This window comes from Ambystoma mexicanum, chromosome 7p (assembly GCF_040938575.1).
Source record: "Ambystoma mexicanum isolate Mex_15411 chromosome 7p, UKY_AmexF1_1, whole genome shotgun sequence".
Taxonomy (NCBI): Eukaryota; Metazoa; Chordata; class Amphibia; order Caudata; family Ambystomatidae; genus Ambystoma; species Ambystoma mexicanum.
In genome coordinates, this window is record NC_090939.1 from 591,006,631 (window position 1) to 591,033,784 (window position 27,154).

General features: G+C 44.9%; 1 protein-coding gene across 1 annotated transcript in view; it reads left to right on the plus strand.

Annotated features, from left to right (window-relative positions):
• Positions 1-9,215: 9,215 nt before the first annotated feature.
• Positions 9,216-27,154, plus strand: part of LOC138526177 (gamma-aminobutyric acid receptor subunit gamma-3) — a 1,711,882-nt gene continuing 1,693,943 nt past the window's right edge. The window contains exon 1 of the mRNA XM_069636600.1: positions 9,216-9,431. Within this exon, the coding sequence (XP_069492701.1) occupies positions 9,277-9,431 (155 nt within the window). The 5' untranslated portion in view covers positions 9,216-9,276. The remainder of the gene's footprint in view (positions 9,432-27,154) is intronic.

Below are 27,154 nucleotides of genomic sequence, written 5' to 3' on the forward strand. Positions count from 1 at the left end.
ATGCCTCAATGCATTAATTTATTCATCATTCATCTGTTTATGGAGCTTGTGGGATGTTTTTACCCATGCATCCAAGCCCTACAATAAAACTGTGCAGTACTGGCATGGAAAACATCATGATGGCCAGAACTCCCCAGAGAGTGCACAGGGAAAACATGAAGAATAGGCTGCCACCCATTTTTGCCTATGTTGTGAGCACAGGAGGGCACTGCCTAAAGCCACCATTGGGCTACACACACAGTAGCCTGAAACCATTGGCAATGGCAATGCTGATTGCCAAAAGCAACCCAGAACTGTCGGGAATTCATTTTCTTAATCCCAAAAATGGTTGCATTACCAGTACTCACCACTATCAGAAAGCCGGCGTTTTAAAACCACCAGACTTTTGTGTAAAACTGAACAAATGAAACAAAACCAGACCAAGGAAAGACTTGCTAAGAGGTGGATACAATGTAAAACTATATTCTGAAATGACTTGAAGGAAGTAATTATTTAATGTATAGGTACAAATTGTCAGTTTGATTTGAATGTAGAAAACTGGGAACAAAAAGTGACATGTAGCTGAAACCTGGCTTAAAGAAACTGGATTCTGCCTGACAACTACCCCCGACAAGAGAAACCTGTTCAGCCACTCTTCCCAGGCCTAGCTGCATCCTGCTGCCCCTTGCCAAAAGGAGTTGTCACCTCTCTGATTAGATTAGGGGTGGAGCAGCTGGAAACTACAGGGAGTTGAACAAAGGCCTGTCCTGGACTCAGGCAAATGTTATATTGGGGGCGTCGTAAAGTGGCTTCCTCTTAGGGGAAACTGGGAGGGGCAGTGCCTCTGCTAGCAGCTGAGCTTGGGGGAAGTGGATAAACCAGTTATTCCACCCTGTGATGTGGGAAGCCAACCCCTTTTTGACCAGGGCATAATTTTAAAAAGATAGATAACTCATAGTGCGGACTTGTCAGAATTATATAAGTAATATCATTATTTTTGTGATTTTTCTGTGAACATTTTGAGAGGCGTTAGGACCCTGTGGTGTATTCTGGGGTGTTGCTAGCAGAAAATAGGGTCTCACTCCAAATGTCTGCATGTTAAAAATCTGACACTTCATCAATTAATGTCCATACTCCTTGCGCACATGTGTGTAATTTTGGGTAAATGTCCGATATTGCAAAACCAGTTAAAAAGCGCAAAATGTTGTCATTTTTGAATGCAAGCCCCCAGGAAGATCAGAGGCGAACAAGCATGGACCATAAGGAATATATAATGTGCACATGTAATTTCAACAAATTGTATATCTGGGAAGGATGTATTTGAATCAAATATAGATTTGTGGGCAAACTGACCAGCGGAGGATCCTCTGACCCATAAACAGACTTCATCATGCTGACAATCCATTTCCTTCCCCCAATCATGGGAGAGGGGAGAATTGGGCCAATTACAAGTAGAGAGGGGCAGGCTTAGCTAGGCCCAGGCACACACCCATTTTCAAAACACATAAAAAGAGACTGCTGGGACAGGTAGAGACATTCAATTCCATTTGCTGCGGAGCATGCTGACCGACGACTTCACATCCAGAGATCCAACACTTAGACTTCCAAGCTAAACAGAGACTACAGAACTTTGAACCAAGAAGGCCCACTGCAAGCGAAAGTATTTGTCAGCAGGCCTCAAAATCATTTGCAAACTCTTCCACAGCCGGGCGAGCTGTCTGAATTCTTTTGCCAAGAACTCTTGCCAGTACCCAGAAAGCAGTGTTACATCCAGAATCCACTTGATCCGGACCGGAAAGCAGAGCAGTATCCAGAACCAGAGGCAGCTGAATCCAGAGAGGCTAGACCAGCAGAGCAGAGCTGACCGAGACCGCTGTGAGCAGAACCAGTGACCCAGATCGCTGTGAAGTGCCGAGACCAGAACCGGAGTCCAGTCCAAACCCTGACCAGATCCGTGGCGAGGCCCATTCCTGCACAAAATATCTTGTGAGTACCTAGCAGAACTGTGCAGAACCAATCTCTTAGTTAAAATAATCTTATCCAAACTATTTTATCCTAAGTATAACTGCCTCCTAGAAATCGTGTCATCTGTCATTTCTAAAGCTGCACAACTGTCACCTGTCAATTCTGCAGCTGCAAGCTGTCACCTGTCATGTTGAGTTTACTTTAAATCCGAAAAACGACCTTTACAAAATCGTTCATATCTCTGGAACCGTTTGGGCTAGGAACGAAATTTAACTTTCCTCTGAAAGCTTACAATCTCAGCTTTCCAACGATCTAGAACCTTATACTTTCGCCGTAATCACGATTCACGCACTCGCGAATTTTGCCGCGATTTGCGATTTGGCCTGATTTGTTTACCTGTAAAAAGATAGCAGCTTTTTGCTTTCCTCTGCTAAAAATGTGTTTGCCTCTTAATAACCATCCCTGAATCATTGCTAAAGTGAGCCTGAGCTCATCACAAGTATCTCTCACTCACCCTGAACCTCCTAAAGGGAATTAAAAGCATTTTCAGCATATTTCTCACTTCATTGCCACCACATTCAAAGCACTTGGGCCTGTGTTTTAAAACTCATACAGGTTTTCTCTAAGCGTGCTGGGGTGGGAATTGAATTTCGTATTGTATTTGATTGCATTTCTGAGAACTGTGTGTGTTACTTCCATCTCCTTCCATTTCTTACATTGCATAGGGGAGGGGGGTGAATTGCCAGAGAAAAAGTGATTATCTTATCTTTTGCTAAAATCATATCAAGTATTTCTGTACTGCATTTTATTCCTCATTGCTTTTCCCTTGAAATCATAAAGGTTTTTTTGCTACTTTATCCATCCTATACTAACTTCTCATTGATTATAAAGAAGTGTGCTAGTGTCAGATTACCCATTGTTGATTAACATTATATTTATAAGGGCGATATCGATTATTAATTTATTATAAAAGCGTGGTATCTATATTTTTTTTATTTCTCAAATAAACCTTTTAAACTTGCAAAACAGAACTACTTCTTGGCTCAGTGGGGTCAGGGGGATTCTAAGAGAGGGGTGTTATGTAGGGGTAGTCATCCAGAACTCATGAACTGGACATAAAGATATATCAATAAGGGTTTCTATTCAGTATCCCAGACTAGGCATTGACTTAGCTGTAGTGTTGAATTGAATCCTCTTACAATCTGGTTTTTACAACTTGTTACACTCCAATAACAATATGTCTTCAAAGCATGAGGTGTCGAAGGGGGCTGTCTCGGGACAACCACAGCATGGCCCGGAGGCTGCATTCCAGATCCTGACTGGAGAGTAGAATATAGAGATATGAAGGGAAAGGAGAGAAGGAACAGATCAGCGGATTTTGACAAGCCAGAGGATGCATTCCAGATGCTGCCTGGTGGGAGGGATAAAAGGAGAGTTGAGGGTGAGGATGGAGGGAATAGATCAGAGGAGGTTCACAAGCCACCATGAGAGGTGCATTCCAGGCCCTGGCTAGCGGAAAGGAGGTAGGTAGAGTTGAGGGTTCGGAGAGAGCAAACAGGTCAGGGTGGCACTCACAACTAGTCTAGGAGTCTGCATTACATATCCTGTGTAAGGGGGCAGAAGTAAGACTCTGACACGGAGGGGTCATGGAATGGCTATACACTTTTATTAACATCTGTAAAAGAAAAAGAAACTCTAACTTTCCCTAACTCTAAGAGGTAGTTCCCTGCCTCAGCAGCATTAACTAGTGTCAGAATGTCCAAAGTAAAAGTCCCTCTGTCCAGTGTCATAATCCTAACTCTGTCCCTTACACACTAAGCTAACTAAACAAAAAGAAAGTGTCTTCTGTATCCAGAGGGATGTCTCCCTTCCCCTGGAAAAAAGGCAGTTTGTGTCTATATTGTAACATGCCATGTGGGAGGATTGGCTTTTGCTGATGCTGAGCTAATCCATCTACCCCATCCTGATGTCATCTATCTGCCTGAATCTGACTATTGACCAGGCGTTCAATCAGGATTTCCAAAGCGTTCACACTCATTTTGGCAGCTAGTGCATCTGTTACCTCTGTGGTCTCTTCGTCACTATCATAGTCACTAGAGGTTTTAAAAGGGGTTAGTCTTGTGTGGGCCGGGCAACTATCTGGGATGGAAACTCCTGCAACTGGGAAATCACGGTTGTTACTCCCTAGTAAAAGTTTCTCTAAGGATATAACCTCACTCTTAAACCTATAGTAACAGCTGAAAAAAGAAAATTAACCCTAAACCACCCTAACCCTAAGAGGGGTTTTCCTGCATCAAAAGAAATAAATAGTGTCAGAATATCCAAAGTAAATGTCCCACTGTCCAGTGTCGAAATCCTAACGCTGTTCATTACACAATAAGATACCTAAACAAAAAGAAGGAGTCTTCTTCATCCAGCACAAGTGGCAGTTCGTGTTAGATTCTGTTCATCTAAGTTCCATCCACTCCTTAGCTGGTGAAGAAATGTCTCTCTTTCGCCAGTCTTCCATAGACTTACTTCTTAAATCTTGGGTGCAGACCTGGTTCCCTCTCACCAAGTGATGCACTGTCCATGTGTTTCCTGGATGCTCTCTCCAAGCTGTGTGGGTCCTTGATCATTGATGAAGACCTGGTTCCCTCTCACCAAGTTATGCACTGCCCATGTGTTGCCTGGTTGCTCTCTCCAAGCTGTGTCGGCCCTTGACCCTTGGGTGCTGACCTGGTTCCCTCTTACTAAGTGATGCACTCTCCACGTGTTGACTGGATGTCCTCTCCAAGCTGTTGACCTGGTTCACTCCCCTGCCAAGCCTTAATACAATGTCCTGTGTGATTTTGGGTGTGAGTCCCAGACTCGACTTTCTGCCTGTATTCTCATTTCCTGTGGGATTGGTTTGTTCCCCTGCCAAGTTTTGTTGTAAGTCTGTGTGCTTCTTGAGTGAAAGCCCCAGACTTGGCTTTCCGGTGGTATCCTTACTATCTGTAGCCTTGGTTCAATCTTCTGCCAAACTTAAGTACAACTTTGTGTACTGTCTTGGTGTGAGTCCCAGACTCGCCTTTCCGTCATTATCCTCAGTTTCTGTAGACTTGGTTCACTCTCCTGCCAAGCGTTACCACAACTTTGTGTACTGTGTGGGTATGAGTCCCAGACTCATCTTCACGGTGTTTGTAAGAGTCTCTCTGCAGACTGCAAGCCTCTGTGGCTTCATGTGTACCCTGAAGCATGGTATATGTGAGTGCTGACTCCCTCGAGGCAACAGGGCTCACTCGTGGTACTCCTGTACCTTTCGAGAGCTTCTCTCCCCCTGCAGTGGCTCTGCAGGTTAGTTCAATTTGAGACTGCCATGCTTTTTTGCCTTTGCATTTCCTTGACTTCTGAGACACCTGGAGACTTGTTCCACTTCTGGGCCATGCCATCATGCCATCCTTGATCAGTCCCAGATCCTCTTCTCCCTTGCACGGCATCTCTGTCAGTGGCCATCTGCCCATTTGGTTCAACTTTTCTCTTTCAATTCCTCTTGGGAGGGCATGACACACTGTCAAGTCCTTCATTAGTTTTTAGCTTGCTCTGGCCAATCCTGAAGCATGACTGCTGATAGTGGTTCCAACGGGGAGTCGGTATTACTCCCCATTCCCTCCTCGTCTCAGTCCTACGTGAGTCTTGAGATGGGAACGCCCTAGTCCTCTTCCTAATCCCAGTACTAAAGGAGTATTAAGATGGTAACTCACTAGTCGTCTTCCTTGTCTCGATATTGAGTATTGGGATGATAACTCACTAGTCCTCTTTCTTGTTTCAATGTTCTCTATTGGAGTTGCCTTAGCAAAGTAGATGGAGTGTGAATGTAAGTGTAAAGAGGAATGGGGGAGGAAAAGGCAGGGTACATTTGGAAAGGCTCACTGGGGTCATGTGTACCACCTCCTGGGGGACTATAGGGTAGCAGCCTCACCATACTGTCCTCAAAGGTAGGGACGCCTACTTCCGAAGCAGTAACAGCATCATGGGATTCCTCATAGCTGACTTTGAGGGAGAAAGACACAAGGGAGAAAAGTACTGTAGGTGTCAGAAAGACTGGAGGGGTTAAGTAAGGACAACAGGCCAGTTGATATATCCCAGGTCTGGGAATGTCATTAGAGAAGATATAGCAATGGTAAGACACAAATACATCCGGAGCGAGAGATGATTTTAAGTGATGGGAGTGGTGGTATGAACATAGACACCAATTATCTGCATAATAGTGGTCAACAGAGAACATTAATCGAGGGTAGTTCTTACTATCCCAGACCGAGTGATGTATTCATAGAACCCTCATTGAAAGTCAATGGAATGAAGGTCTTGGACAAGCAGCATAACTTACTGGCATATAGTTGTTGAGTGAATGCCGCACTTGGCATGATGCTGAACTGCTTAGAGGCCGGCAAGATGGAGAGTAGGGGGAGCCAACAAACAAGCACATAGGGAATGTCATTTACCATCTGCCCTTGGCTGAGCTAGATGCCCTGGATTCTGTGGCTCGAGGTGCCAGTGATACTCTGCCATGTGAGAGTCTGGCAGCAATTCATAAGCCATGCCATGTTAGAGTTTAGTCCTTCTTTGGTGTGCTGATTCCCAAGGATGCTGTGATCCTGTACCCAGGTAGAAGTAAGCAACAGAGCCAAGTGATGGGCTGGAGGAAACTTGGCACAGAAAAGGGGATGCTCGAGGCATCATTGGGGCAGTTAGATTTCTGGTCTGCTCAGGGTTATCATTCTCATCTACTCGCTTGCGGATTAAATAATGCAATATTCAATGTAATGGATTAGTATCAATCTTATGTAATAACTTCAACCAATTTAAAGTATAAACCACTAGGTGGATTGTGTTGTAATTGATTTACAATTCTCCACTAAAGAGCAATATGATGTAATTTCATTGTGGTTTACGGAGGTACACATTAACCAAGAATTATCCTTGATGAACTCAATCACTTTATTTGTAATATCGTTTTTATTAGTGTGTTTAAATGTATTTTCTCAAATTTCACACAGGATTAATGGGGAGTGCACAACAAGCTAATTGAGGGTGACTGCACTAATCAATGTTTGATGTGGGAGATGTGCTTTGTGAGGAACATTCACAATTAGCTGTGAAAACTTTGCCCAGTTCTTAATCAGAGACAGTGCGAGTGGTCCCCATGTCTTTTGAAAAGCAAGGTAGCTTGGTGTCATACAGTATATGGCTGCTCAATGTCATAGAGAAAGGAGACACAGCTTTAGAGAACAGATCACTGGATTCAATGAGAAGCAAGGTTCTCCTGTTTTAATACATTAACACTACCATCATGTGACGTTGAATTAAGACCCACCCGTCAGAAGGTGAAGACTGCTGTTTCGCCTTCACACTGAAGCTTGAGGATTTGGATACCAGAACATTTGCTTAAGTTAGGGGCTGTTTAAGGTTTTCATGTATACTTATAGCTGCAACATCCTGCTGTCATTGGTTGGCAGACATACTGTAATGTCACTAATATCCTGTTATTTTCTTTTTTTTTTACTGTTAAGCAGTGAGATCAAAGGGATTGTTGTGCTGTTCCTTATACAGACCCTCTATGAGGGTACATAGTGGTGTCATTTGAACATTTAAAAAAGTAGTGTCCATATAATACACCCTTTTTGGTGATGAAATGGTGTCTGTGCAAGCAGAGACTTTGAGCTCTCTATTTTCATGAAATGTGAGTCGCATAGAACGAATGGCGATAGCAAGCAGAGGGCTCTAACACAAATAAATTCCAATACATCATTTGAAAGTAAGATTATTTGGGTCAATGAAATGGTCCGCCTCGCCCCCCCTCCCAACAACCACAAACAATCCCCTTTCCCTAAATTAGCTGTTCCAAATAAAAACAAGGGTTTTACCCCCATTTACAGAAGGTCTTTTGAAACACCACAAGCTTCACAGCTGACACACATGATTTCTCATTTCCCAACAGTTGGCCAGTACCTATATTGACTCACTCAAGATTAGTTGTGAAAATGTCTTATGCTATGATATATTATTTATACCCATAGGTTTCTAAGCGCAGACCCGGGGATCAAACCTGTGGTGCTCTGTGTCGTATTGCTTCAAAAGTGAGCACGTTGCCCCTAAACTATGCTCCCGAGCTATTCTCTTAAGATTCTTTTGCGATTACCTAGCACTGGATGTTATAAACTGGTGGCCTTACCCATGCAAAAAAATGCACAGTGTTCCATGGAAGGTTATTTTTGGGTATATTGAGCAGGCCTTTTCCACAAGACACATGTATGATGTTGGCTCCCTAAATGGGATTGGGGGGGGTCCAAATGCGGTACACAAGAGTCAGATTCACTCCATGTTTTCATAGTATCCTCACCAATTTGTAATTGGCTATTCTGAAATCGTGGTCAAAAACTTCAGAACAGGACTGAAACTGAGAGAACGGTGCTCTAAAGTATGTTCACAAAGCTTGCTCTGCCAAATGTTTAGGTCCACCTTCAATGTTTTGACACTACTATTCAATGCCACAGAGAGCGCGAGAAATTAGCGCCCCATCCACACTACAACATCTACTTTTGTTGAGTATGCTGCATGAGTTTTGTGTCACAATTGGACTGGACAACACAAAAATAGTTCAGTGCTGGCTCTGTGCATAAGGTGTATTTTCACTACCATTGATGTAGGGAAAAACATAATTTCTACAAACGGTATCTGTTTGCAGGACACGTGCTGGTGCACATCTATCCCTCTTTGAATGTTGTCTTAGTTCTTCCCTCTTGTCAGCGATGAAGGGGATACCCATCTCTTCTGTTTCCGCACATCTACATGTGCTTGCCAGCACATGACTGACTGAAAAATGAATTCATATATTTCGTGTCGATCTTATCTTTTCGCTAGCTGAAATCTCGACTGCACTTGCTCATCGAATGGGTTTCTTTAGTGTCCTGACCTCATTCTTTTGTCTCGATCATTCAGGGCTAGGGCATGCTCTAGGCTAGATGCGTGCCATCACGGAAATTGACACAGGGTTCACAATAATGTATGGGGGTCAGGTGACCTACTCTAAGGACATGCTGTTAACCACAAGTACAATCACACTTTGCATATCCCCAACCTGCAGATCATTATTACCCATTAAATTGCTCTATCACGCATTATGATGATTGCAGGCATGAGAACATATGCATTGTCATTTGTAAACCCAACAAACTGAAAACCTCTACTGCACACAGATGACATCATTTGATCACCTTCCTGTTATTTTGTTCTTTCTTACAGGAATACCAGATTGATATATTTTTTGCTCAGACGTGGACTGACAGTCGCTTGAGGTTCAACAGCACCATGAAGATATTGACTCTCAACAGCAACATGGTGGGCCTGATTTGGATACCAGACACGATTTTCAGAAACTCTAAAACAGCTGAAGCTCATTGGATTACCACACCCAACCAACTTCTAAGAATATGGAATGACGGGAAAATATTGTATACACTGAGGTAAGTAGACCTTCTGGGTCACATGAATGTATTGGTCTTTTTGGGCACCAAACTTCCCATGATGCATCATCTATAGTAACACTGTCTTTTGCTGAACCCACTTACCATTGAAGCACTAACAATCTTACATTGAAGCGTCACATAGTTAAACCATCGCCAAAGCAGATTCAATTCTAGTTATGCTATAATGTTTCTTCTTAAATGGATAACTTTCAAATATATCCTTTATTCTGAAAGGAAAAACCTACTTGCTAGGTTTTGGTTTCTGAAAATTGATTTTCCACAGACACCTTCATCCAGTCATTGCATGGCATGGTGCTGTACGGGTACTGTTCATTAGGCAACGCGGCATGCTGGAATTATTGCAGAAATTGACAGCCAAAAAGGCCAATTTAAAAAGTCCTTTAACAAGACCAACTGCTGAGCAGTTTAAGTATTCCCTGCTGCAACATCCACTCTTGAGAGAGTAGCTTAGGTAAATTGTTCATCTGAAGGGATATTGATGTTAACATTGTTGGCGACAGGGATTTCAAAGGAATACTTTAGCCTGGTAATCAAGGATTTTCCACTGCAGATTGTTTGAAGAGATTTTACTCGCGCCGAATGTGACTGCTCATGAATGCACGAGAAAGAGTTTGGCGCTCAAGCTGAACTTTGGTGTAAGCATTCTTGTTTCTTTATATGTTAGTGGCCCATTTTATATATGTGACTTTCATTTTGGGGAGTGCTGGGTTGTCAATCCACCCAATAATAAATGCCAGATAGGTTTTTAAAATGACCAAAAATGTGCCTAATACCCAGTGAAATTGTTTATATTCACACTTTCTCTTACAAGTTGATTGGGGATCTCCTGAGAATATGGCAAGATCCTATTGTTCAATGGGTTGATAATTCTGAGATTAATTGCACTTAACTGTAGATGGATCTACCTCCCAAGTAATGCCATTTATTGTTATTATTCAATGGGTTTAGGCTGTATATAATATCACTGCTCATGTAATAGTGGCTTGCAGTCCTTGACAAGGCACATGTTTGGAATGCTTTTGATAGAGAACGTATGCCATGTTGTTGACCTCTATGTGCCTTCAATGTCATCGTTAAAACTCTAGCGAAGTCCTTCAAGGTAATTTTCCTCCCTCGCTCCTTCCTTGGCTGACCTCTGTAACCACTCCTTTGCCACTGGCTCTTTCCTGCAACCCCTCAAGCACTCTCTTATTCACCCTCTCCTAAAAAACCTGTCTGCAGACCCTCCATGCCCGGCTCACTATCACCTTACCTCTATCACCCCTTTCTTGGGCAAACACATGGAAAAGTTGATCATCTCCCAATAAACCCACCACACCGAATCGGCTATTTGCCTCCATGACCACCAGTCTGGCTTGAGAGCATCCAGAGGCATGGAAACTGCTCTCCTGAACACCTGTGAAGACCTGCTCTCAAACTTGGATTCAAACTCTCCCTCTGATCCTTCTTGATCTTTCTTCTTCCTTTGACACGGTCAATCATGTCATCCTCATAAATCGTCTCCATGATACTTTTGGCCTCACGGACTGGGCAATGCAGAGGCTGACCTCCTTCCTATCAAACCGACCCTCCCAAGTGCAATTGGGCCCTTTCCTATCCTTCACCTAACTCTCGACCTGTGGCATCCCTCAGGCCTCTATCCCATTGCCACAGCTCTACAATATCTACCCTACCCCTCTTGCCCCTCTACCCACTTGATCGCCACCTTCTCTCCTCACTCCCAGTGCTATGCTGATGACACAGAGCTCTCTTTTAAGCTCTATTCTACCTCCTCTCCTTCCTCTCTCATATGTAACTGCCTGACTGCTATCCAGATATGGGGCTCTGCTGATGATCACTACCTTAATGCTGATAAGACAGAGATCCTTCTCATTGAGACAACTGCTCCCTGTTTTCCACCCTCTCTCTAGCCACCCTCCTTGGCTCCCCTCCCCGAACCATCTTGTGATGCAAAAAAGCTTGCGGTCATCTTTGACTCTTTTCGCTCCTTCTCCCCGCACACCACAGACTTTGCCAAGAAGTCCAACTTTCAGCTTGACCTCCTCAGAGGTATACTCCCTTTCCTCATCTTCCCCCAGAAGCTCAATGTCTCCAGAACTTTGGCTCTCTCTAGGCTGGACTACTGCAACAGCCTCTTCCTTAATCTGGCTTTTTTCTTCCCTTAATCCCTTTCAACTAATTCAGAATAGGACTGCAAGACTTAACCCTAGCCCACAGACTGCATCTCTCTAGCCATAACTTCTCTACACTGGCTCCTAGTGACCACAAGGATCAGATTCAGACCCTTTGCATCATCCACAATGCTGTCTGGGGACTGGGACCTCTCTACATCCGGCTTTCTCTCCCTAAATACCTCCCTGCTAGAGTTCCTCCATCTTCTAGCACCAACTCTCTGCTGGTCAGACACTTCTCCAAGCAGAGAGTGGGAGGTAGATCTCTTTCCTTGGCAGGAGCTTCCCTCTGGAATGGCCTCCCTGCCCCCCTCAGACTTGAGCTGAATGTTCTTAAGTTCCAGAAACTCCTCAAGACCTTAATCTTCTCCTGCCCCTTCCCTCTCCCCCTCTCCTGCTAATCTCCCTCTTCCGCTGTGACCAGTGCCTGGTCCCTTATCAGTTTTATGGGGGCTTGGCCCTCCCCATCCAGTCTCAGCCAGAACCTCTACCAGCACTTGCCTTTGGGCACCCTTCCCGGACTAGAAGTCTGGTCCACTCTGTTCCACTGCACTTGTCCTTCCTCTCCCAATTTTCACGGGCACTTGCCCTTGTGGCTCCCCTGGCACTTGCTCATTCCCTTGGGCTCCTACTCCTGCACTTCACGCCGTTCCACCCTCCCCCTTACTTTCAACCCTCTGCACTTCTTTCTTTACACTTGCACAGTAAGAATTTCACAATGCTTATGACAATGTTACTGCTGTTGTTTTCTCTATGCCACCCCGCCCTTATTTTGTCTTGCGTAGCCTGGAAACACTTGTGTATAGGCGCCTTCCAAATGTGTAATAAAATCAAATAAATAACAGCGATAACTTCAGAGAGGTAATTTCAGGTGGGATTAAGACCCAGCAATGGGTCCCTAGGTGCCAAGGTTTTGTTGTCCCTTACTTATTGGTTGTAAGATTTAAGAAAACTGTTATCGTTGGCGGTTGCTTGTTAACCTTTGAATTGAGGCAATGCAAGTAACCACCCCAGACATGAGCAAGCCCAGCAGCCCTTCCACCAAAACAAAAGTTTTATTAATAAGTTAAAGTAGTGCATTTTACGGCACTGTTTTCTGAATAAAACGCCTTAGGATTTATAGTCCGTTCTTTAGGGGGATTTGCCAGATATCACAATACTTAGCGTGCCCTGTCTGCCACACTGCACAAGAGCATTTCAATGCAGATGTATGAACCCGTCAGAAAATTGTATGCCCGACAGAAACACTGTCTGCACAACATACAGACGGGAATGAAGCAGTGTGCAGAGGCGTTGCTGGGGGGGGCTTAGGTGGCTATAGCCCCAGGTCTTTTGGTTGTAGCCCCGGATAGAATCTCAGGAGCTACAGCCAAAAGGCTAGCTAGCCCCCAGTCCCAATAGTTCTAACATCAGCATAGCCCCGGGTCTTTTCCAGACCTAGCAACACCTCTGGCAGTGTGTACACGATTACAGATCAGAAATGGCTTGTAATCACTGTGGATTTGCTGCCCTGTAATTTCTGGGCGCCTGGGCTCCTTAAGGCCCATGGTCAATGAAAACACTGTCCCAGGTCAAGAGCTGAACCTGGAACAATTCTTACGTTTAAGTTCACTCTACTTTTCATTCCCTTGGCTGCAGTTTTCCTTACGTCATAAAAGGCCATGAGCTCAAGGCTGCAATGACAGTGGACTGGTGCTGTAAAGCCCAGAATAGATGAGCAGCTGAAGCCATGATGGGGCAATATGAGAACACTGGACAGAGGACATATATATCTTTCCGATGCAGGGTGAATGCAGAAGCAGTTGGGTATCCATACACCAAGGGACACATATTATCCGGCCCAAAGCTTCCTTTTTACCGTTTTAACTTTTTCAACCAGGATCAATTTGGAGCGTTTGCAAAACATGCCTTTAAACGAAGAGACGTGTCACAACACAAGGGATGTGTTTTGCTTTGCATTTTATGCCATTGCTTGGGTTGATGTGGAAGCTGTTGCTTCCACCATGTTTATGCTCACAAGGGATTTAATACACTAGCAGTGCTGGAAAGGTTTAACCTGTGCCAGAGGGCATGAAATAAATGCTTCAGGGGTGTGTGCCAGTGCTGGAGAGTCTTCAGCATGGTTTATTTTCGATACTGCCCACGGAGGTGGATAGTGGTTTGAATTGTAATGGGCAGGGTATTTTTATTTGTTAGTGGGCAGCAATGTAAAAGGAAGGTTGCTGATGTGCCAAACAAAAGGAAATAGTGAAAGGAAGTGTGACAGAATACCATTTGTGACGGTGGGATAGCAGGATTTATTTTTTATTCATAAACCTCCGATGATGCACGTAATTCTGCTTATGAAAGGGAGGTCTGGTAATCAAACCCTCTTTTAAAAATGCTCCTGGTCAAAATTGAAGTGCACACATGTGTCTTGCTGTAACCTGTCTACTGACATCTACAGTGCGAGCTCTGCAGCTCAGAGTAGGTATACATGTCAGCTATGCATCCCTGACAGCTGCTGGGACACAAAAACCCTGAAGGCAGAGATGTAATGTTGACTGTCTGCAACACTGATCTAAATTCTGATAATTGTATGTCTTAGTCAGTGTGGTGGCATATACATCTTTTAATATAAGCCATGTCTGGATTGGCATGGGAACTGCTAATGACACATAAAATTATACAACCATGTCATTTTGATATCACACCAGTGTCAGCTCTATGAGCAGGACTTACAGATCGCAGTAGCAAGTGCTCAATCCACTGAGCTATCTTACCTGCATATATGAACTTATTTTGCTCATTGAACATATCCAAAGGCAATTCTTGGAGACCATCCATGAACAAAATACATTGAGCACACCGGCGAAAGTGGCTTTTACAAAACGTGCCTCACGCAGTGACTGCTCATGAATGCACGAGAAAGAGTTTGGCGCTCAAGCTGAACTTTGGTGTAAGCATTCTTGTTTCTTAATATATTAGTGGCCCATTTTATATATGTGACTTCCATTTTGGGGAGTGCTGGGTTGTCAATCCACCCAAAAATAAATGTCAGATAGGTTTTTAAAATGACCAAAAATGTGCCTAATACCCAGTGAAATTGTTTATATTCACACTTTCTCTTACAAATTGATTGGGGATCTCCTGAGAATATGGCAAGATCCTATTGTTGAATGGGTTGATATTTCTGAGATTAATTGCACTTAACTGTAGATGGATCTACCTCCCAAGTAATGCCATTTATTGTTATTATTCAATGGGTTTAGGCTGTATATAATATCACTGCTCATGTAATAGTGGCTTGCAGTCCTTGACAAGGCACATGTTTGGAATGCTTTTGATAGAGGACGTATGCCATGTTGTTGACCTCTATGTGCCTTCAATGTCATCGTTAAAACTCTAGCAAAGTCCTTCAAGGTAATTTTCCTCCCTCGCTCCTTCCTTTGCTGACCTCTGTAACCACTCCTTTGCCACTGGCTCTTTCCTGCAACCCCTCAAGCACTCTCTTATTCACCCTCTCCTAAAAAACTGTCTGCAGACCCTCCATGCCCGGCTCACTATCACCTTACCTCTATCACCCCTTTCTTGGGCAAACACATGGAAAAGTTGATCATCTCCCAATAAACCCACCACACCGAATCGGCTATTTGCCTCCATGACCACCAGTCTGGCTTGAGAGCATCCAGAGGCATGGAAACTGCTCTCCTGAACACCTGTGAAGACCTGCTCTCAAACTTGGATTCAAACTCTCCCTCTGATCCTTCTTGATCTTTCTTCTTCCTTTGACACGGTCAATCATGTCATCCTCATAAATCGTCTCCATGATACTTTTGGCCTCACGGACTGGGCAATGCTGAGGCTGACCTCCTTCCTATCAAACCGACCCTCCCAAGTGCAATTGGGCCCTTTCCTATCCTTCACCTAACTCTCGACCTGTGGCATCCCTCAGGCCTCTATCCCATTGCCACAGCTCTACAATATCTACCCTACCCCTCTTGCCCCTCTACCCACTTGATCGCCACCTTCTCTCCTCACTCCCAGTGCTATGCTGATGACACAGAGCTCTCTTTTAAGCTCCATTCTACCTCCTCTCCTTCCTCTCTCATATGTAACTGCCTGACTGCTATCCAGATATGGGGCTCTGCTGATGATCACTACCTTAATGCTGATAAGACAGAGATCCTTCTCATTGAGACAACTGCTCCCTGTTTTCCACCCTCTCTCTAGCCACCCTCCTTGGCTCCCCTCCCCTCCCCATCTTGTGATGCAAAAAAGCTTGCGGTCATCTTTGACTCTTTTCGCTCCTTCTCCCCGCCCACCACAGACTTTGCCAAGAAGTCCAACTTTCAGCTTGACCTCCTCAGAGGTATACTCCCTTTCCTCATCTTCCCCCAGAAGCTCAATGTCTCCAGAACTTTGGCTCTCTCTAGGCTGGACTACTGCAACAGCCTCTTCCTTAATCTGGCTTTTTTCTTCCCTTAATCCCTTTCAACTAATTCAGAATAGGACTGCAAGACTTAACCCTAGCCCACAGACTGCATCTCTCTAGCCATAACTTCTCTACACTGGCTCCTAGTGACCACAAGGATCAGATTCAGACCCATTGCATCATCCACAATGCTGTCTGGGGACTGGGACCTCTCTACATCCAGCTTTCTCTCCCTAAATACCTCCCTGCTAGAGTTCCTCCATCTTCTAGCACCAACTCTCTGCTGGTCAGACACTTCTCCAAGCAGAGAGTGGGAGGTAGATCTCTTTCCTTGGCAGGAGCTTCCCTCTGGAATGGCCTCCCTGCCCCCCTCAGACTTGAGCTGAATGTTCTTAAGTTCCAGAAACTCCTCAAGACCTTAATCTTCTCCTGCCCCTTCCCTCTCCCCCTCTCCTGCTAATCTCCCTCTTCCGCTGTGACCAGTGCCTGGTCCCTTATCAGTTTTATGGGGGCTTGGCCCTACCCATCCAGTCTCAGCCAGAACCTCTACCAGCACTTGCCTTTGGGCACCCTTCCCGGACTAGAAGTCTGGTCCACTCTGTTCCACTGCACTTGTCCTTCCTCTCCCAATTTTCACGGGCACTTGCCCTTGTGGCTCCCCTGGCACTTGCTCATTCCCTTGGGCTCCTACTCCTGTACTTCACGCCGTTCCACCCTCCCCCTTACTTTCAACCCTCTGCACTTCTTTCTTTACACTTGCACAGTAAGAATTTCACAATGCTTATGACAATGTTACTGCTGTTGTTTTCTCTATGCCACCCCGCCCTTATTTTGTCTTGCGTAGCCTGGAAACACTTGTGTATAGGCGCCTTCCAAATGTGTAATAAAATCAAATAAATAACAGCGATAACTTCAGAGAGGTAATTTCAGGTGGGATTAAGACCCAGCAATGGGTCCCTAGGTGCCAAGGTTTTGTTGTCCCTTACTTATTGGTTGTAAGATTTAAGAAAACTGTTATCGTTGGCGGTTGCTTGTTAACCTTTGAATTGGGGCAATGCAAGTAACCACCCCAGACATGAGCAAGCCCAGCAGCCGTTCCACCAAAACAAAAGTTTTATTAATAAGTTAAAGTAGTGCATTTTACGGCACTGTTTTCTGAATAAAACGCCTTAGGATTTATAGTCCGTTCTTTAGGGGGATTTGCCAGATATCCCAATACTTAGCGTGCCCTGTCTGCCACACTGCACAAGAGCATTTCAATGCAGATGTATGAACCCGTCAGAAAATTGTATGCCCGACAGAAACACTGTCTGCACAACATACAGACAGGAATGAAGCAGTGTGCAGAGGCGTTGCTAGGGGGGGGGCTAAGGGGGCTATAGCCCCTGGTCTTTTGGTTGTAGCCCCGGATAGAATCTCAGGAGCTACAGCCAAAAGGCTAGCTAGCCCCCAGTCCCAATAGTTCTAACATCAGCATAGCCCCGGGTCTTTTCCAGACCTAGCAACACCTCTGGCAGTGTGAACACGATTACAGATCAGAAATGGCTTGTAATCACTGTGGATTTGCTTCCCTGTAATTTCTGGGCGCCTGGGCTCCTTAAGGCCCATGGTCAATGAAAACACTGTCCCAGGTCAAGAGCTGAACCTGGAACAATTCTTACGTTTAAGTTCACTCTACTTTTCATTCCCTTGGCTGCAGTTTTCCTTACGTCATAAAAGCCCATGAGCTCAAGGCTGCAATGACAGTGGACTGGTGCTGTAAAGCCCAGAATAGATGAGCAGCTGAAGCCATGATGGGGCAATATAAGAACACTGGACAGAGGACATATATATCTTTCCGATGCAGGGTGAATGCAGATGCAGCTGGGTATCCATACACCAAGGGACACATATCATCCGGCCCGAAGCTTCCTTTTTACCGTTTTAACTTTTTCAACCAGGATCAATTTGGAGCGCTTGCAAAACATGCCTTTAAACGAAGAGACGTGTCACAACACAAGGGATGTGTTTTGCTTTGCATTTTATGCCATTGCTTGGGTTGATGTGGAAGCTGTTGCTTCCACCATGTTTATGCTCACAAGGGATTTAATACACTAGCAGTGCTGGAAAGGTTTAACCTGTGCCAGAGGGCATGAAATACATGCTTCAGGGGTGTGTGCCAGTGCTGGAGAGTCTTCAGCATGGTTTATTTTCGATACTGCCCACGGAGGTGGATAGTGGTATGAATTGTAATGGGCAGGGTATTTTTATTTGTTAGTGGGCAGCAATGTAAAAGGAAGGTTGCTGATGTGCCAAACAAAAGGAAATAGTGAAGGGAAGTGTGACAGAATACCATTTGTGACGGTGGGATAGCAGGATTTATTTTTTATTTGTATTAACCTCCGATGATGCACGTAATTCTGCTTATGAAAGGGAGGTCTGGTAATCAAACCCTCTTTTAAAAATGCTCCTGGTTAAAATTGAAGTGCACACATGTGTCTTGCTGTAACCTGTCTACTGACATCTACAGTGCGAGCTCTGCAGCTCAGAGTAGGTATACATGTCAGCTATGCATCCCTGACAGCTGCTGGGACACAAAAACCCTGAAGGCAGAGATGTAATGTTGACTGTCTGCAACACTGATCTAAATTCTGATAATTGTATGTCTTAGTCAGTGTGGTGGCATATACATCTTTTAATATAAGCCATGTCTGGATTGGCATGGGAACTGCTAATGACACATAATTATACAACCATGTCATTTTGATATCATACCAGTGTCAGCTCTATGAGCAGGACTTACATATGGCATGACTGATGTATATTGGAGTCTAGGCTGATTGTCTCCATATTTGCCAAGTGGAACAATAGCCAGGATGCTGTCGCTTTGGTTATCTAACGGAGAGGGTCAGACCTTTCCTTGGGGCATAGAAACGTCCCCCAGGACGTCTCCTGGGAATGGTAGAACTGAGATAAAAAAGCCCACCTCAGATCAGGGTGCTGCACTCTTGAGTTCCTTTGAAGTGAGCAGGCATAGTAACAGGGTGGGGCTTGACTAGTCAGAGAGGGAAGGTAGGTCTGGAGAAGGGTACCACCATTTCATTTGTGATAAGGTTGTCTTACTTTTCTGACCCATCCATGTACTGCAAGCTACATACTTTGGCTATGATTTCATATGGCAAAGGGCACTTGTTACTACAACAGTGCTTCAACCTCTTCGAGCTGGCTTGTTTTGGACCAATGACCTGTGGCAGTGTACCTTTAAAAGAAGGGTGGCAGCCCTCATTATTTGATTCATCTCTGGACTTTCCCAAGAACAACCAGAATTCATCTGGACCACTGTTGCCAAAAGGCATCCAAAGGCAGGGGAGAATCCTGTCCCCTAACTATCCACAGAGAAACACGGGAGTGACTGCTGTTGGCACAAAGCCTCACCAAGCAGAAAAAATGTGTGTATCTGTAGAAAAATGCTGATCCATTTCCCATAAAGTGACTCAAGAAATATATCATATACTGCTTTAGCACGTTATATACATGTCACCTTTGCTGTTGACATGAATGTATTTTGCTCACAGAGTGTCGCCAAAGCAAATCCTTGGATTTGCTCCATGAGCAAAATACACCCAGCAGACCAGCAAAGTAGGCATTTACATAACGTGCCTCTAGCAGAAACTGTCATAATATACCCAGGCCCTAACTCCATTTGCCAACTGTTGTCATATCATGTCCAAATAGTACCATTATGGCAGTGCCTGGATAATGTCTTTCCCATTCCTGCAGAAGAGCATAGGCATGAAATGAAAATGCCACTTTCACTGGTGTGCTGAATGATAATGATGTGTTATTTGTATGCCACTTTTGCCAAAGCGCTTTACATAAAATGTATTTACATAAGATATTTCCCAAATGAAGACGGTACTAATTTATCAACCTCGGAAGGATGAAAGGCTGAGTTGACTTTGCCGGGATTCAAACCTGCGACCTGCAGATCACCAACAGATCGCAGTAGCAAGTGCTCAATCCACTGAGCGATCTTACCTGCATATATGAACTTATTTTGCTCATTGAACATATCCAAAGGAAATTCTTGGAGACCAACCATGAACAAAATACATTGTGCACACCTGCGAAATTTCTTTTTTCCAAAACGTGCCTCACGCAGTATAAAATTTGATCCTTGAGGCACGAATATGGACATGGTTCAGCATTTTTCTAGAGATACAAGTACATTTCCTGATGGGTTTAATAAAAAAACACAACTAAAAATGTGCTGGTTTCCATAGGAAAATGCTGGGCATTTTCATAAAGTGCCTCCAGCAGTATGTTACACTTTGATATACTGCTGGAGGCATATTAGGGAAGTGTTACCTTCACTGATGTGCTTAATGCATTTTGCTCACTGACTAGCATTGGAGAGCATTGGTATGCAAAATACATTCAGCACACAAGCAAAGGTAGTATTTACATAATGTGCCTCAACATGAGGCATGTTATGTAAATCCCACCTTCACTGGTGTGATCAGTGTATTTTGCTCACAAAGTTTCCACAATGGATTCTTTTGAAGATACTCTGGGCCTCATTATAAGTTTGCCGGTCCAGTAACAACGGTACGGGTAAGCTTTCCAATACCGTTGTTACCGGACCAGCAAACTACGAGGTCTGCGAGAGGGTGCCTTTTCGCCCGCCAGGACTGACCTGGCGGGCGGACTGGCACCCGCGAGCAGACCATATCGGATGCACAGGCACCATTCACAAATGGTGCCGGTGCATCTGACCTCCCCATTCCCATTAAGTCCAATGGGACTCGAATGGGAATGGGGAGTAATATTTTACAGCGCCTGGGAATAGGCAATTACCGGGGCCACCGGGGCTGTGATGCCCCGGTAATTGCCCAGCTACTGCTGGAGTCCTAATGAGGCCCTCTGTATCAAAATAAATTCAGCACACCATCGAAGGTGGCCATTGCAGCAGCCAATAAACTATTTGTGTATTGGCTGCTGCAGTCTTATCCAGGCAGTCTCACTGTAAGTGAGTGGCTATTATCTCCCAAACATAGAGAAGATAGCTAATCGTAGAAAGCTTCCAGAGAGTGTTCCAGAAAATATTTGGCTAAAGCCAAATAGCTGGATTTCAGCCGAACTTCGGCTGAGCCCTCAATCACAGCCGACATTCATTACACCACTACTTGAGAGCTCTGGAATCACAAGTTTTAAAAGTAGCACAATAATAAGACAGAGGATTAAGGGTATGATTCGCCAAACATTTTCAAGGTTTGTCAATTAAGTGGTGCCCGAAGCTATGCTAATAAGATGCAACTATTGACATGGGAAGTGAAGCTAGGAGGGATATGCAGTTTGAGGGCTGGGACGCACATGCTGTGGCTATTGATTTGGATTCGTATCTACCCATTGACCACCCACGGCCATTCGAGTCCCTCTGACTATTCTCACCTACTGTCTGCCCCTCTGCATCCAACACACCTTTCCACCAGGATGTCTTAGAGCTAACACTGTGCTTTTAAAGAGAAGCCTGTGTTGTTTCTAATCAGTCTTCTTTCTGTGTGATAATGGCGTTTGTGCAACTCTAAACCAGATACTGGTGTACTAAAAATATGTCAATGACGTGTGCCTGCAGATACTTTATATATGATCAATCTTTGTGTTCTTGCATCTGTTAAGCACACTGCATTCTTGTTCATAGCAAGCATTGCCAATGCCAATAGTTTTGTCTCATGAATAGAGAGCAGACAGGCACTGACATAATATAGAGATATACAGAGTTGCGAACTCCATGTGTCAGCTGTTGCCATCTCATGGCAGATATTGCCATTTTGGCAGTGCCTGGAACATGAAATGTCCATGCCTAAATAAAACCCAAAACGTTAAGCTTTGCCCAGTGCTTAATTTGTAAAAAAATAAGTGCCAGTGCCCAAAAAGTATTGTTCCCATAATGCTGGGCGCCGTGCCACACACACTGCGGGCACGGCGCCGCCCTCAGCGTAGGCGCGCCGGCCGCATCAGTTCAGTGCTAGACTTACCTAGATCGGTCCACCACCAGCCCATCACACTGCTGCTGCTCCATGTCACATGTTTGGCTCTGCAGCAACTGCTGGCACAGGCTAGTAGTAAATACGCAACTAAGACATGCTCCTCCTGTAACTGCGCCCCGATGCCCCCAGGCTGTGTGAGCGCTTTAAAAATGCAAATAAATAAAAAAAAGCATTCTTTTTCAGTCACTGTTGCACTTTATTTGTCTCTACCCCTTCTGCCCCATCTGACAGTCTGTTAAAGTACACCAAGTATTGTTAGTCGGTTACCTCCAGGAATAGCACCCTCCCCTCACCCCGTTCTTCAGTCATCTCATCCAGGTGTTCTGTGTAATCAATTTACTCTCAAGACCTTATCAGTCATCACATCTCATAAATGCACCCCCCTTCACCCTTCCTTAATGGTGTTGTATAACTTGGAAAAAGTCATTTCTGCAAGACATTGGGTCTCATTACGAGTTTGGAGGCAGCCATGGCTGCCTCCAAACCGGGCTCCATTACCGGGTTCCTTCAATGTGGAATAACCGGGTCATTCCAACATTGGAGGACCCGGTTATTCCTCCTTGAAGGAACTATTCCCATTCCCATGGGAATGGGGAGGGAGGTAACAACAGGCACATTACGAATGGCCCGTTATTACCTCCCTCTTCCCCTCGCGGGACCCGGAAAAGACGCCTGATTTTACCAGACGTTTGGTCCGGGTCCCGCAAAGGGAACCTCGTAATTGCGCATCCCGTAATGAAAGGTGCCGGTCCGGTACCAGCACGCTTCATTACGGGAGCGCAAGCCTCGTAATGAGGCCCATTGTTGTGAAATCAACGGCCTGTGCTACTTCTGCTTTAGGGCCTCTTTCCACCTTAACACATATTAAAAAACTAAATGCATATTCGGATATCTCCTTCCCACTAACATGTTCTTGACATACTTCACTAAACTGCGGGGTGTAACAGACACCCACCTCCCTATCTGAGGATTTCTATCTGAGGATTGCATGTGCTCTCATTCAGAGCACATGCTCGGAGCGTACAGCACCCAGGTTAAGGGGCCACATCTGGTGTATAAACCACACATCAGGATAGAATACATGCGCTGGAATTATGTAAAAAAATGACAGCAAAAGACGGTTGAGAATTATACACGAATACTCAACTAGTGCTTTTATTTATGATGACAGATTAGTGGGCACATGCACCATGTTTATCCTCGTCTAGTTTCCATGTATGTATCTTTAAGCCTGAAAAGGCATTTCAGAAGTTCGTCTTTGCATGGGGTTTTCTCGCAAAGTACAGCTGGTTCGGTTGCGGCCCAATACGTGCACCGTTCCAGGTCCCCTCGCTGAAGCTTGTTTGTGAACTAATGAGGCCGATAACATTAAAAGGAAGAATGGAAACACCCAGGCACAAATTCACAGTTCATGTTTCGTTTAGATGAATGCTATCCAGGGTCAGACTGGGGCATACAATTGTCTCGAGTCGGGCTCGGCACCAATGAAAAAGTGGCCAAAGTTGCAAATGACAATTCATTCCTTTTGTGACAGACACTAGTGGGAGCACGTAGAGCCCGTGCCCCGCCCAGTCCTGGGCTTTGCCCTGCCTTGCCTCAATCACTTAGGCTACCTTCCATGGGGCCACCACTGCCACTGCCATGCTGAGCCTGATGATGCCAAAAATAAGTGCACGGTGCAGCGGCCCAACGGAAGGTAAGATTTTAAAAGAAAAAAACGTATATTTAGGTGGCTGGGGCCCATCACTTTCGAAGTGATGGGCCACGCCGCCACTCAAAATAAGTTATTTCTTTTAAAAACTATCTTCCGTGGGGCAGGGCCACGGCCACCAGCCACACGGAAGGTCAGGTTTTCAAAGAAAAAAGTAAAAAACATACTTTTGGGCACAATCCTTGGGCCCGGCTGCCCGCGGCAGGGTCATCCGACTCAGTCTGCGGCAGCCGCGAGCACCTGGTCACAGAAATGCACTGGCACTGACTGCAGTCAGCAGCACACTGCACACAGGTCACACAGACAGAAGCCCGGGCGCAGACAGGCTCCTGGTGGGGTCCTGACTCCTGGGCAGTCAGGACACCACCAGGGAACTGTGCCGCCACCTGGGCCCTGACCTGGGCCTTCCCTGCCCAATCACTTGACTGTGACAGGCTCAGGCTGCACCGCACGCAACAACAAGTGACTTACCTGCTTTGCTGGCTGGGACTTGGTCTCCTGTCGGGCCTCAGGGTGGGGGGGGCGGGTGCGCACACTGGCACCCGCACAAATGAAAAAGCAGGCAGAGGGGGCCCCAGGAAGCAACTAGGCCGCACCACGCTGTGCAGCAGGGCAGGCTGTCTCTCTCACAAGTCAGGACTGACAACGCCACGCCTCGACACCTTCACTTCACAGTAACTCGTGAAATGAAGGTGGCGCCGCGCTGCCTCCTGTGGCAACAACAACACGTCACCGTGTAATTTCACTGGCTCAGAAGAACAGCCAATGAAAACAGCACATTCTGTGTTACTATACAGAATGTATCAAATACTCCATAATAACAACAGAATGGTAGTTTTCATTGGCTGTTGTTTGTAACAGTTTGTTGTTCATTCCTATTGCTGTCCCCTCCCAGGACCAGCCAGCCATGGCCTTCAACCTGCAAGCACGAGAGAGATCGAGATCAAAATGACAAATCCCAATGATTTATAATCGAAGAAAAGTGAAGTGGAAGAACAAATAAAGCAATTGCACGTGCGCTGGCCCCGCATGAGTTCGGGTGCCCAAAAAAGAGTGCCGGTGTTGGGCAGTGGCAACCACCCCCACAAATTAAGCATTGGCTTTGCCAATGCTTGTTTTTAAAAGTAGCATTAAGAGGCTATGCACATACTTTGCTTTCGTAGGCTAACGCTAGTGTGTGTTGTTCTATAACTGCGATTTCCATGTACAAATGAGCAGTTACACATGTCATGATGCGCACTTGTAATCTAGTATGAGTGCATACTGCATTGCATGAAATAGATTAATGACAACTCCTGTGGCATTCATATTGGAAATGTGTATTAACTGCTTGTATTTGCTGTCATTGTTTATAATGAAAAATAATGACACATAGATTATATGCTTAGGCACTAGGATTAGACAGTAAACTGCATGGGGCATTGTGATGTTAGCATTATGCAGGCGTAAACTCATATTTGACAGCATAATGTGGCATTACAGCCCAGGGGAGAAGTCTGTAGTAGGTGTTATTGACCTGCATGCGAGTGATGAGGGTAAGGCATAGCGGAGCGTGTGCAACAAGCGTGAAGGAAAAGTAGACCTTTAAGACCACTCACCCTAATGCTGTAATGCCCTTATAATATGGAACTATCCCTTTAAAGGGTTAAAGCAAAAAGAAATCAGTTGATGAAATTACTTGCAACAATGGAGTGAACATTGTTAAGGTGGATTGTTGGCTAAATCAGATACTAATCACTGATGCAGAACGCTGAGAGACAAACAGCAGAACTTATTGGTGTGATATTTAGCGAGGCAGCGGGGCGACCTTGTCGGTAACAGCTCGCCACCCAAGTTGAGGGCCTGAGCGAAGACTACTGCCGAGTTGTGTATTGCAATTAGCACTTGAGTATTTCCATACACAGGTGCTAATGGGGTTTATTTTAAAAAAAAAATATATACCTTGTGGTGCAGCGCAGTGACACTCCGTTGCTCCTGAGGTCCGTATTCTATGTTGATGAAAGTGACATCATCAACAAGGAAACAGACTATTGTACGGCGTGGCACCCCACCACAAGTTATGTTTTATTTTTCTTAAAATAAACACTTTTAGCACCTGTGTATTGACTACACAGGTACTAAGAGGTGAGGGTGAGAAGAGGGGAGGGAAGGGAAGCAGGAGTGGGAAAGGGGGTGTTGGATAGCAGCACCCAGACTGCGTGGATTGCAGCCTTGTACCTGACAATACAGCCCATGTTCCGAGCAATATGATTGCCCAGTGTCCCTTCAAGGGTGCTAATAAGTATTTCCACATGTTTGTCATATAAATCCCTGTAACTAGGTGCCAAGACAGTCGTACTCAATGAACCCAAGTACAATAATGGCCATTAAGGTGGACTGAGGGTACTGTGATGAATCTAGCAATATCATCACTGATTCTGTTTAGGGAAGCTTCTCTTATGTGGCCCGGGGAAAGGCAGAAGCTACCTGACTCTGACCCTGGGGGTGGCTATCTGTGGGAGGATTACATTGGGGAAGACAAACTCCAGAGAGAGAGGTAGGAAAACGATAGACCAAAATAACCTGACAGTCTGAATTGCATATGACATCCATATACCTTTACAACAGGCATGTATCACTTGCTGTAATGTAGAGGAATACATTCCAGGTTTTCCCATCTAATTTCCCCATTTAACCCCCCCCCCCTCTTTTTAGTACTGAGATGAGGAATAGAGATGGAGCAGTGAAGATGACTAGAAACAGTAAGCCAATGCTACATTATAGTCTTTGGAGAGTCCTGACTAATGCCAGGAAGTTTAAATCAGTTACACGTCATTTAAAGCAACAGAAAAATAATGAACACTTTTTTAGCTAAACATTTTTTACGAAAATATGAACATATTTTTTTTATTTGGGAGTGGGTTCTCCCAAACCCCCTGTTTCCCTCCATTTATAATCCCGCCCCAAACCCTTCCCACCCATTTTAACACTTTACCCCACCACCCATATATATATTTAAAATAATAAAGTATTTTTTTATTACAAATGTTTAGATTATACATGTTGTTCGTTACTTTCTATTTGTTTAAATCACTGCATACCATTTAAAACTACCCCATCTGATCAGAATAAGAAAGTAGCAGAAGCAGAGGTTATCTGCAACTTGTTCTGACACTGATCAGGATGCCAGAAACAAGCATGTTGAAAGCAGCAACGCGGAGGCGAAGACGGATGGTGTGAATGGAGACCGAACTGAAGATAGCCAACTACCTGGTGATCATAGTCTGCAGGAGCAGCCCGGAGTGAAGTAAAGCAAATCAAAGATGGACCAGCTGACAGTACCCAGGCCTAGTCAGAGGACCAGGAGAGAAGCAGAAGAAGTGACATGAGAACCA